Below are 13,126 nucleotides of genomic sequence, written 5' to 3'. Positions count from 1 at the left end.
TATAAGGGAGAGCGGTGACAGTTGTAACATGATTTAAATCTCCAATCAGAAATGAGCTATAAATTGATGAAACTCCACATGAATATTAAGGTCTCTTTTGTATCCTGAAAGAATAAAGTCATATGTGAACATAGACTTGGTCGGTATTACTGGGAGCTTTATTTAAAATTTGATATAATGCTGAATAAACAGATGGAGCTGCCCAGACCCGGATTAACACACTTCAAATGCTGATCATTCTCTTCAGTTTGTCTATCAGCATTGGGGATCCCAATGTTTTAAAAAATTTTAATCTGAAAGGCGCATATAGCCAGAGACCAGAGCCGGATTAACGCAAAGGCAAACTAGGCGCGTGCCTAGGGCCCGATTGGCGGGATGGGGCCCAGACAGAGGGGGAAAAAAATTTACATAGGTCCCATCTACAACGTCGCTGTCGGACGGAAACCTTGTATGCCCAAAATGTGTCAATTTCATATTTTTTCACAAATCGATGCTATTGGTCAATCCCCACGTATTTCAACTGTCTGAGAAACCTCGTAACTCCACCTCTTCATCACTCTGTGGGAGAGCTTCGCTGCATATTTCTCTTCAAGATTGAGAATCGCAACGAAATCTTCGTCTAGCAACACGTCCACTGAGGTAAATGTCCTCAAAACACTGTTTATTTATAATTCAGTTATATGAATTATATAATAAAAAAATTATATTATAAATAACAGTTTTAAGTAATGGTAGTGCTAAAGTCTAATTTATCGTTTCTGAGGCTGCTAGATTTTTCTTTACGCTATTCACGTTTGTGAAAAAAAGAAAAAAGAAAAAAAATCTTGACCCAGTTCTGCCATTGCAGTCATGAATTATTATGCAAGCTAACTGTTTTTTTGCCTCATTATTATACGTAAACATGCCTTATATAACGTAGGGAAATGATCGTTTGTCCTTTATTTATTTATTTTTTGCAGCAACCATGTCTGTGTCCTTAAAGGAACTCTGTCAGGTACAGAGTGGAACGATGAACTTGAAAATCAACCATTCTGATGACTGGCGTCCCCATCCGAGTCACCACCTCAGACAACAACAGTCACAAACTCACAAACACAAATACACTCAGTAATGGGCTTAATAAAGAAAGACTTAACTATCATTTTATCTCTGTTAACCTATGATATCAGTTATTGATGTATTTTAAATATTTACGTATTATAGGCTTATCATACATGCATTGAAGTTTTAAAATGTATCTAATATAATACTTGAATTAAATTGAATGTTTTGGATACCACCATTAAATTATTTTGTGCATGTTAAACACAAGTAAAGGTTTTATTTATTGGAGATAAAAGGGGTGTTTAATTAATATAATAATTCTGCTTGTTAGGTACTAGTTTGAGTACATTTATTAAAACTCGATAGCTGTAATGCTTCTGTGCAGAAGGAAGCCCGTGAGCCACGAAGGTAAGTTTGCGAGCAGATTAATATCCACTTATTAGACAGCATAGTCCGCTCATCGTGTTTTGTATTGCATCACTTATAGACCGTAAACCTTTAAAATAGAGATCTTCCAGTTCAAAGCAATGGCTCTTCTGTAACAATCCAATAATTTGTTTTTGCGCCTTTAAACATGCTTCAGTTCATTCAAATTCCTCTATTTCTTCTTGAATGTCTTTCCTCCATGCGTTTAATTTGTCTACAGTAGACTCTTTAAATTATAATATTTTGACAATTGGCCCTTTTCACCTCTTTTTCCAACTATTTCCTCAATTAATGACAGTTTTGGAATGTACATAATATCTGTAGACCTGGAAGACATAAAACTTTTTAGCTGTGAATATTTAATAAAAATGTTTTGAGGGAATCTGGTGTTTATCACACAAATCTTGAAATGTAAGAAGTATCCCATCCATATATAAGTCTTTAATAGTCTGAATACCTTTAATAGTTTAAATCCTCCATCCTTATATTTATTATTATTTATCGTTAGACAGTTTCTAAATGGTCTTGATGAATGTGATGGGGTCATGTTTGCCTTCTTATTCCTAATTACAACATTTATAAATGTTGTAAGCTATTGCATTTTGCAGAAAATCTTAATTAAATGTGTTGATTAAATGATTAAAGATAAACTTATTTGCTCTGTTTACATAGTTTACTGACACCTATTGGTTATTTACTGGTACTACTGCCTTAACAATGACACTCCAATGGATAAGGTGAGGATAATTTAATAGCATTTAATAGAGCCGTGTAATGACTTATAAATAATACATTTAGCAAAAAATAGTCTGATAGTCTTAATATACAACACATGACTTAATTTGGCATACAAACAACCAATTTGTAACCAAAGACTAGGCTATGTAAAATGTGAATTAACTTTTATTAGTAACTTTGGTAAGTTTCAGATTTCAATTCATAAATAACCTCGATGGGGGGGCCCAAAAAATGCAGCCTGCCTAGTGTAGTCCATTTGTTTAATCCGGCTCTGCCAGAGACTCAAATAAACTCTGCTTTTGACCTTTACCACTCCTCTAGCTCTGACCCAAGGTTTTTAGCGAGTCAGGAAAGCATGACCTATAGCCCAGACGAGGCATAAACAAGCCCCTGAAGTGACAGTGCAAACGCGACAGGTCCTGGCACGCTCGCTTGTGGCCCGGTACTGCAAACAAGGCTAATGTAGTGCCCTAGGGTGACCACATTTAAAGTGCCCCTCCCCCCATATTTAACTAATTTCAGGCCAGCCTTATTTTAAAGTTGCCTGTCACAGCATTTTTGTGATTTTCACAAAATGCCTTCCAGGAAAATGTTGCTTCTGTTAAAACAGGTCACGGCGGCGCGTCACACGCCCAGAGAAAGACAATAAGTTGTGGTTTAAAAGTGCATAATTTTTATTTTTCTTGCCAAAAATGACAATCGTTTCGCTAGATAAGACCCTTATGCCTCGTTTGGGATTGTTTAGAGACCTTCAAAGCCGCGCCGAAACTGCAACTGTAAACTGCATTAAAACTGTAAAGTGCTGGGGTCCAAAAAAGTCCATTAAAATGAGAAAAATCCTGGAATGTTTCCTCAAAAAACATAATTTCTTCTCGACTGAACAAAGAAATACATCAACACTTTGGATGACATGGTGCTGAGTAAATTATCTGGATTGGGAGGCCAGAAATTTTAAACTGAGGGGCTTTTTACACTTGGTCACTTCATGCGTTTTCTCTGATCGGATAGCTATACGATCGTAAAAAGACCAGGTGTAAATGCCCTCCGAAACGTTTTCGAGACGAATTTAAATCTGATCGCTCAAACCACTTCAGGAGGTGGTCTGGGACACATTTTTAGATGAAACTGGACAAGTGTAAATACATCTAGTTGATGAAACCACATCTTTCAGCGCATAACTCCTCCCAAACGTAAGCACGTCACCCAGAAGTTAGCCGTCAAAGAGGCAAACAAACAAAGATGACACGCTCGTTGCTTTATGGAGCGACAACAGCGGGTATAAAAGCTTCCTATAATCAATAAAAGACAAACTCAAATGATATTAAACAAAGAAATAAAACTTTAAGAGAGAGTTTTGTGAATGCTTTTCCCACCATGGACCTGCATTAAATCACCGCGCTGTCACTCCCCTGCTGCGGTGAACTGCGAGCTTCAGCTCATGCTGAGCAAGGAGACGCGTGTCCCCTGCCCAACATACAGTACAACATACAGTAAGTGGTGGCTATTGCTGCATAAACGTCATCTTTAGTTTTTTAAGGCGGAGTAATAAATAGTGTATTTGCATTTTGGGCGGGGGTAAAAAATAGGGGGCAACAGGTATGCCTATAATATTAAATATTTAATTTCATTATTGTTTCATGTAATTCTAAATAACTTCCTGCTTGTCATGAATGTACTGAATTATGAAACAAATGTCATAAACAATATGCTTACATTAAAGTGTGCTTTTAAGTCTAGGCAATGCTTTTGAGTTGGTGAAACTGTCAATGTATGTGTTAAGGAGGATCAGACAGCACCTAAGCCATTTTAAGATCCTTTGTGAATAGGTCTTAGTGAGTTAGGAGTCCTCTCGACTTCTTTTAAGCTGTCCCAGACTTAGGTGCTACTTTTAGGGCTAAAATGCTTCGTGAATTACTCTTAGTGAAAAAAATTAGGAGTCCTAAAGTTAGGAGTGACAACGCCCATTATTATTAGGAGTTGCTCCTAAATTCGCCAGTTAGGAGCTACTTTTAGCCTTAAAATTCTTTGTGAATACGGCCCCAGAGGGCTGTTTCATAAAACTAGATTACAAAATAAGCCAGGCTTATTTTGTTAAGTCTGGCTTATTGCCGGTGGATTTCGTTTCATAAAACAAACTTGAACTAGTTTAACCCTGGTTACTATGGAAACTTATGCTTGGAAACTAGCCTGGTCCGGGGCAGGGTAACTGTCAGGCTATGCCTCAGTTGTTGCTTAACCAGAGTTCAACTAACACTGAACTGTGAATGCCACGATATTAAAGCTAACTCTCTGACATATTATTTGACTTTATTAACCACTATCAATCTAACAATTAAAGAAAATAAACGTATATATTAAATATATTAAATTTGATAAATTCTGTTTTTGATAAATTCCTCATGCTAAACGTAGGCAAAGTGTCAAAAAAAGCATTTGGGCGTGTTACAGAGTATTTCTGTGCCGAATGCACTTCGCCAGGGTTCGTACAAGTTTCTGAAAGTTTTTTTCGATTACAGGTCCAACTGACGTTTCAGGGGTTTTCTATACGTATCACTTCTTTATATGGGCACTTCCCCCGGAAATCCCCGCCCACCCGTCAATCAGCGGGAGACGCTAAAACTTGCAAACATCTTATCACGCGATACAGCTTTGTTTAATTTCAAAACTCAACAATGGCACGAAAGAAGAAGTGTGTATTTGGATGTAAGGGAAAGAAAGCCAGCCTTTTGCGTGTGCGTTTGATGCGCTGGATTTTCCCAACCGGGTCACGAGTTGCATGCGGTAAGTAAGACTTCTGTCTTATGTTGGAAATAGGCGCGTGCACATTATAAAAATGACACGAACATGTAGTGAATCATAAGTTATAAGTGTTGTATAGTGTTGCATGACTCGTACTCACTCCACCTGCGGTAGTAACTCCTCCTTCTTCATTTTTTCATACGTTATCAGAAAGATTCGGTAAAGCTAATCTTTCTTTTATAAATCTGATTAAACTAAAGACTCTTCAGAGATATAAAGGATGTCATACTACTCTATGGGTACTCCAGATTAATATCAGAAATGCAGAAACCGCATGTGTTACGTGAGCTTTAATAATATCCTATGTTATAGGCCTATCAAATGTTGAATATAAATAATCATCTCAAATACCCCAATATAAGTATAATAGCCACAGCAACACAATTTGAACAATTATATTGTTAAAGAAGTGACCAAAGATGTTGTATATAAATCCATATAATTGCTGTGTATTGACATATTTAAAAACATACAAGTTAAGTAAAGTCGTATAACAACATAGACTGAAAGGCTGTGAGTCATGATGCATCGTGGCCACATCAACTCGTAAGTTATGTGACCTTTAACTTAGAGTTTTGTCAATTCTGTTAATATAGCTTTTATTATTATGATCCAACTACATTCTTAAAGACTTCACTACATCATATTTTCAGTATGTAACATTAAGGTATATTTTATGGTATTACTGTAAATTCTCTTTGTATGTAACACTTCTGTTCTTATATAAGTTTATCTTCTTTATAAAGGCCTTTTAAATGTAATCTGCAAAGGCATGTCTGGTTTAATGTGACACCAACAGAGAGTCATTGACTGACAGTCACTGTTGAGTCTCTTACACTATGATGAACAACATTATATGAAGATGATTCTCATCAACTTTTATAAGAATTTACATCATACAAACACACACAAGTTTCATCTTATTGGTTTAAAGATTTTCTTATTGTAATATCTTCAGTTTACAGTTTGTATTCTTCAGTCCATCAGAGAGAAGCTTCACTCCTGAATCCTGCAGTTCATTGCGACTCAGGTTCAGTTCTGTCAGACTTGAGGAGTTTGAGATGAGAACTGAACTCAATGATGAACAACTTTTCTCTGTCAGATTACACCAACTCAGACTGAGAGAAATAACAAGATAACAGTGTGTTAAACTACAACTTTTACTATCACTTACAGTCAGATATAAAGAAAACAAGTGTAAATGAATGTAGAATGAGAATATAATCATATAAGGGAGAGCGGTGACAGTTGCATCATGCTTTATTTCTCCAATCAGAAATGAGCTATAAATTGATGAAACTTCACAAGAATATTTAGATCTCTCTTGTATCCTGAAAGAATAACGCCATATGTAACCATAGACTTGGTTGGTATTACTGGGAGCTTTATCTTTACTTTTTGTAATGAATCTGACTGATTTTTGATTTGTGCAATTGTTGCTGTGTGTCGTTCTGCACCTCTAATAAGTTGAAAATTTTTTTTTTTTAAATTTGATATAATGCTGAATAAACAGACGGAGCTGCCCAGACCCGGATTAACACACTTCAGATGCTGATCATTCTCTTCAGTCAGAATTAAGAAAATAGCAGGTATCTTCCATAAACCACGCAAAGCAGTGGGGAGGCCAGAAATTTTAAACTGAGTGGACCTCTATGAAATCGGGTGGACCTCAATGCCTAATCTCAAATTACATAATTTTACAATAATGTGGTTAAACGGATTAAGTCTTTTTTTTTAGTTATGGATCGAAAAATTTTCAGATCAGCAAAAGAGGGAAATAAGAAAAGTTACAAATAAAGTATAGTATTTACAGAAATTTAATCAAATTAATAATAACACTGTCTTCTTCATTCTACAAAGTAAATATAATTCATATTTTTAAAGCTACAGGAGTGATTTTTCTTTTGTTTTCTGTTGTTTGGTTAACACAAAGACTCAAACATAAGCAGGTTTCTTAAGGGTACTGTCACTTTAAGACCGAATAAGCAGGGATCCATATACTGATACATCTCATTTCTTTCTGAACTTTTTGCGTTCACTTTAAGACATAACTGACTGTTTTTAAGAGATTACGTGCCAAGACTGTGGTATTTAGAGATAATTTTGCGTGTATGTGTCCTGTCAAGCGCAAAGAGATTTTGTGTTTGCGTGCTTTTTGAAACGCGTGTCTCTGTGCTCGCGCTTATGTGTGTGTCTATTTGAGTATGTGTGTGCATCTGTACAAACAGAAAACAGCTCACTTTAACATCTTCTTGTGCTCAACTTGTTTAAAATGGCTTGAATGTTAACATGTGCAAGGTGTAGAAACACATGCAAATGACAAACTTAGTAATTTTTTTCTGAATTATGCATATTTGAGCGATTATTATTAAAGCAACACCAAGTAGTTTTTCAACCTTCATAATATATTTCCAAGACCCTTGTGATGGTACATTGACTTACAATAGGTTGAATGACACGTATGCCATAGCCTGACGGGGTCTGTATCGCTTTTACTGGCACTACGGAACTTCGGGGTGCGGGTAGTAACCTGAGCACAAAAAGAACTACAAAATCTGACTGCTTTACGGCATACCTCACTTCCGCCCCCCCAACCCCCATTTTGTCAAGTTCGGACGTGAGAGCCTAACTAGTGTTTGTTTGTGCTGTCATGCGGGTGTATGTTGTTATCATGGCCGCCGAAGCAGCAACAAAACCCATTAAGGCAAAGGTTTTGTCTGAGGAGTCTAGGAAGAGAGTGACAAAATTAAAGGCGAGGATAAACATTGGTACAGCGTTTGCTCCCTGACGTGAGCTAAAGGAGGCGGAGGGCTGCCCGACCAATGCTGACTTATGCCGTCATGCTGTTAGGCGAGTAAGTATTGAAGTAATTTGTTGTCTGCCTGACTATGTACGGAAGCTATCTGGTCCTCCATTTTTCTTCATGAATCATGTAATGCTAGTAGATTAGCAAATTATTATTATTATTAGTCTTTTTATTATTATTATGCTTGCAAGTAAATAATACATTATTAGACAGACTAATTAATCTTTTAGGCTAACTAGCCTGATGACTGCAGGCTGATAATCATGTTTGTTTATTTATTTTTCTGGTGAAAGTGTCTTGCCTCAGGCTATAATGCAAATCGATTTTTCAACTTTGCAGATTCATCTATGGTAGCTTTGTTATTATAATATCGACGATATATGGCTATTACCTACCACACAAACATTGATTTACAACACAAAAATTGAATTGGCATATTCATTCTGTAAAACAGTAGACAATAGGCTACTATAATAATGCTGGCTTGTAAACGTGAGCTACGTGATCTTTTGGCGTTTGAAAAAAAAATAAAACCCATGGAAATTATATTGTATATAGTGTGTATATATTGTATAATGATGTCATATAATTTAATATATAATATGCTGAAATATATGCTCGTTGGTTCCGCACCTGTATCCCCTGGTGTAACCATGACAGATTTTAAGACAGTAGTAGAAGACAATACTGTTTCCCAACTGTAGGGGGACCCTGCGAGCTAGACTTACATGGTGTTGCTTTAAAGAGATTATTATAATTTTTGAATGATTTCTCTGGCTTTTCCACAAAAATAGTTTGTGTCTCTTTCTCTTCTGAGTGGGTCAGTGCCACCCAGGCCCTTATGTAGCCTCACCACTGATGCAAACGCATTGCATTACACCAAATACCCAAAGTAACTTTGTTTTTACTTTGTTCAACGTCATAGCGGCTCTTTAAATTCAGTGTTATCCAGTCAGAATATTGTAATGAGATGAGTGGCATGTCTCAGACCTTTATTCTCATCTATATTTTATGGTGTTTATTTAGACGTTCTCATGCTCTCTATATCCCTCATTATATCATACAATATAATAGTTATGTAATAGTAATGTGACACAGGAGAACTGAGGTTGTACTCACAGTGGGTCTCATTAACTGTATTCATACGCACGTGTTATGAATTAAGCAGAATAGTTTTTGTGAAAAGTTCAAATGTGAATATAAATACGAAAAAATTTACGCAATTATTAGTGACTGAATTAGTGAATTATATAAATATGACAACATAAACTTACCGTACAGGCTGTGAGTCATGATAATGTGCATCTGGGCCATGTCAACTTGTAAGTTATGTTATGTGACCTTTAACTTAGAGTTTGTCAATTCTGTTAATATAGCTTTTATTATTGATCCAACTACATTCTTAAAGACTTCACTACATCATTTTTTCAGTATGTAACATTAAGGTATATTTCATGGTATTACTGTAGATACTCTTTGTATGTAACACTTCTGTTCTTATATAAGTTTATCTTCTTTATAAGGGCCTTTTAAATGTAATCTGCAAAGGCATGTCTGGTTTAATGTGACACCAACAGAGAGTCATTGACTGACAGTCACTGTTGAGTCTCTTACACTATGATGAACAACATTATATGAAGATGATTCTCATCAACTTTTATAAGAATTTACATCATACAAACACACACAAGTTGAATCTTATTGGTTTAAGGATTTTCTTACTTTAATATCTTCAGTTTACAGTTTGTATTCTTCAGTCCATCAGAGAGAAGCTTCACTCCTGAATCCTGCAGTTCATTGTCACTCAGGTTCAGTTCTGTCAGACTTGAGGAGTTTGAGATGAGAACTGAACTCAATGATGAACAACTTTTCTCTGTCAGATTACAGCTCATCAGACTGAGAGAGAAATAACAAGATAAAGTGTGTTAAACTACAACTTTAACTATCACTCACAGTCAGATATAAAGAAAACAAGTGTAAATGAATGTAGAATGAGAATATAATCATATAAGGGAGAGCGGTGACAGTTGCAAAAAGAAAAGTTACAAATAAAGTATAGTATTTACAGAAATGTAATCAAATTAATAATAACACTGTCTTCTTAATTCTACAAAGTAAATATAATTCATATTTTTAAAGCTACAGAAGTGATTTTCCTTTTGTTTTCTGTTGTTTGATAAACACAAAGACACAAACATAAGCAGGTTTCTTAAGAGTACTGTCACTTTAAGACCGAATAAGCAGGGATCCATATACTGATACATCTGATTTCTTTCTGAACTGTTTGCAATCACTTTAAGACATAACTGACTGTTTTTAAGAGATTACGTGACAAGACTTTGGTATTTAGAGATAATTTTGTGTCTATGTGTCCTGTCAAGAGCAAAGAGATTTTGGGCCCTATTTTAACGATCTAAGCGCATTGTCTAAAGCGCACGGTGCACGGTCTAAATGGGCATGCCCAATGCCACTTTTGCTAATTTGACAATGGGAAAAAATTCTGTGCGCCGAGCGCATGGTCGAAAAGGGTTATTCATATTCTCCTAATGAGTAATGGGTGTGTTTTGGGCGTAACGTCCAATAAACCAATAAGAGTCTCAGCTCTCATTCCCTTTAAAAGCCAGTTGTGCTGGCGCTATGTTAAATCCCTATTTAGATGACGGACTGGTAAACTGAAAAACTAAGCAGAGGAAGAAGACCACCAATTTAAGAATAATGTTAATGTAAGGAAGGCTCAGAAACAACGTGATCCATTTTGCGGATGTTTATTAAAACAAACCAATCTGTCAAACAAATCCAAGATGTGAGGCAGAAGAGTAAACAGTAACAGGCAGGCAGGTCAAACACAGTAAGCAGTCCAATTCAGGCAAACAATATCAGAGGATAATCCAAAGGCAGAAAACAGATAAACAGGCAGATGGTCATAAACAGGAAGTCAGAATAATACTCAGAATAACGCTCGGTATGCAGAGGTAAGCTGGCGATACTTCGCGCTATACCTAAGCCGTTTCTTAATACCAAATATGCCAAACTCGGTCTTGTGTCCTTCGTAGTTCGAACTTGCAAGTTCAGACTCGGAAGAACGAACTCCTGACGCGAAATGCATTCTGGGAAACTTCGCTGTCACAAGTCCACACAAGTCTCCTCTGATGCATCCTCGATAAAATGGGCGGATCAAGAACACATCCGGGGATTTTATGTGCACTTGGGCTTGATGCGAACTTTGAATTGGAACAGTACTTGGGCCGCGACAAGTCCACAAGAACGCAAGTACAGACAAGAACGCCTATTGAGAAACGGCTTTAAAACCTTTAAAAGTCGCTTTCTTTCAGTCATAGAAGTAAAAATAGCAGGCTTTTAATTGTTGTAAATGTATTGATATCCTATATAATCATTGTAATCTCATAAAATAATTTGCAAATATGCAAGAAAAGGCATTAAGAAAAAAGAGAAATGAGGCACTCCTGATAAATGTATAAAAAGCCTTTAATGAAACAATGGCTACATGCCTGCGCGTTTCAACTACACAGTTTTCATCAGGGCATGCCAAACATACACAGGTGAATGCATTTATCAGGTAGAGAGGTATGGGAATGGTCACATGACCCAAGCCCCACCCCCAACCTTAAAACTTATTTAATTCTCTACATTACAGCCAAACACACTGAGCTGTTCACAAAGAATACACTAATAGTAAAAAACAAGTAACGATTGCACAAAATATTTGTTACACTTGAACATTGCTATGCACACACAAGTAAAGATTGCACAAAATATTTGTTACACTTGAACATTGCTTTTCACACACATATCAAAAAACATTACCCATGATAAATCTAAAAACAAACATTAGAAAAGTACTACCAAAGATATATCAAGATAACTAAATGCCTTATAAAAATGGTGAGAAATCCACATCATCATTTAATCCTGGAAAGGTAGTGGCTCTAAGTTTTACAATCCACCAGGTTTCCCTTTGAAGAAGACGTCGAAGCCTGTCACCACCCCTTACATTCCTAGAGATTACTTCAATGACCATTACCTTCAAATTATTCAAATTCATGTGCCCAGCCTCTTTGAAATGTACGGCCATAGGGTAGTTAGGATTCACAGTTCTGATGGCGTATTTGTGCTCTGCAAGACGTTCTTTGAGTCTTCGCTTAGTACGTCCAACATAGAAACACCCACACTCACATTCAAGTCTGTAAACAACATAGGTGGTGTTACAATTAGCAAAGTCCTTACAATGAAACACTCTTTTTGTAAACACATCCATGAATGAACTTTGGCGGGCCACATTTACACAGTGATTACATGAGCCACAACTGTATGTGCCCTTAGGTCTCTGAAGCCATGACGAAGGTCTAGAGGAAGGGAGATGACTATTCATCAGTTTGTCTTTAAGAGTTGGTGCCCTCCTAAAGGAGAACATAGGGGGCTCTGAAAACACTGGGTGCAAATTGGGATCACTATGTAGTATGGCCCAATTTTTTTGAATCACTCGTCTAATGTTAAACCCCATAGAGCCATACTGTGTGGAGAAAAAGATCTTGTTATTGGGTGCACGTTGTCGATGTGATTTCTTAAACAAATCTTTCCTGTTTAATGCTTTTGCTTTATCCAAAGCTGAATTAAGATCTTTCTTCTTATATCCTCTACGCTGAAAACGTTTGTACATATCTTCAGCCTGCACTTCGAAGTCCACATCAGAGTCACAGATTCTACATAGTCGTGGAAATTGCCCATAGGGGATGTTTGAAATAAGTGTGCTAGGATGAAAACTATCAGCCTGCAAAAGAGTGTTCCTATCCGTGGGCTTCCTATAAATGGATGTATGGAGAAGGCCTAGCTCATCAACAGTGATTTTGAGATCTAAAAAGTTGATCTCTGACTGACTGTACTCCAAACTCAATTTTATGTTTGGGTTAGAGGAATTAAGGTATCGATGGAAATCCAACAGCTGCTCTAAAGAGCCTGTAAAAATGAAAAAGAGATCATCTATGTATCTTCCATACCATTTAATCCACTCTTTAAATGGGTTTCGATTGCCAAGAATGTACTGGCCTTCCCACATGCCCATAAATAGACCTGCAAAATAAGGAGCATATGCTGCCCCCATAGCTGTCCCCTTCTTTTGACAAAAAAGCTGGTCCTGAAATAAAAATATGTTATTATTCAGTGTCCATTTAGTGAGATCTACAATAAAGTCCGTTGGAGGAGAAGCATCAGTTCTGGTCTCTAGGGCCTGCCTCAGAGCCTCCAGGCCTTCTTCATGTTCAATATTTGTATAAAGTGCTTCAACATCCATTGTAA

At 36.7% G+C, this 13,126-nt stretch overlaps 1 protein-coding gene across 14 annotated transcripts in view; it reads right to left on the bottom strand.

Annotated features, from left to right (window-relative positions):
• LOC129445802 (NLR family CARD domain-containing protein 3) overlaps positions 1-13,126 on the bottom strand; it is a 114,234-nt gene that overhangs the window by 69,999 nt on the left and 31,109 nt on the right. For 5 of the 14 annotated variants that reach the window (XM_073873905.1, XM_073873908.1, XM_073873906.1 and 2 more), the window contains exons 7-8: positions 9,536-9,709; positions 5,952-6,125 (exon numbers count right to left, since the gene is read on the bottom strand). The exons of 7 other annotated variants lie outside the window; for them this stretch is intronic. In XM_073873905.1, coding sequence (XP_073730006.1) covers positions 5,952-6,125; positions 9,536-9,709 — 348 coding nt within the window. The remainder of the gene's footprint in view (positions 1-5,951; positions 6,126-9,535; positions 9,710-13,126) is intronic. 2 more of the 14 variants (XM_073873907.1, XM_073873909.1) reach the window with 2 other exon arrangements.

Source organism: Misgurnus anguillicaudatus, chromosome 12 (assembly GCF_027580225.2).
Source record: "Misgurnus anguillicaudatus chromosome 12, ASM2758022v2, whole genome shotgun sequence".
Taxonomy (NCBI): domain Eukaryota; kingdom Metazoa; phylum Chordata; class Actinopteri; order Cypriniformes; family Cobitidae; genus Misgurnus; species Misgurnus anguillicaudatus.
This window is presented reverse-complemented; position numbering and strand designations above follow the sequence as displayed.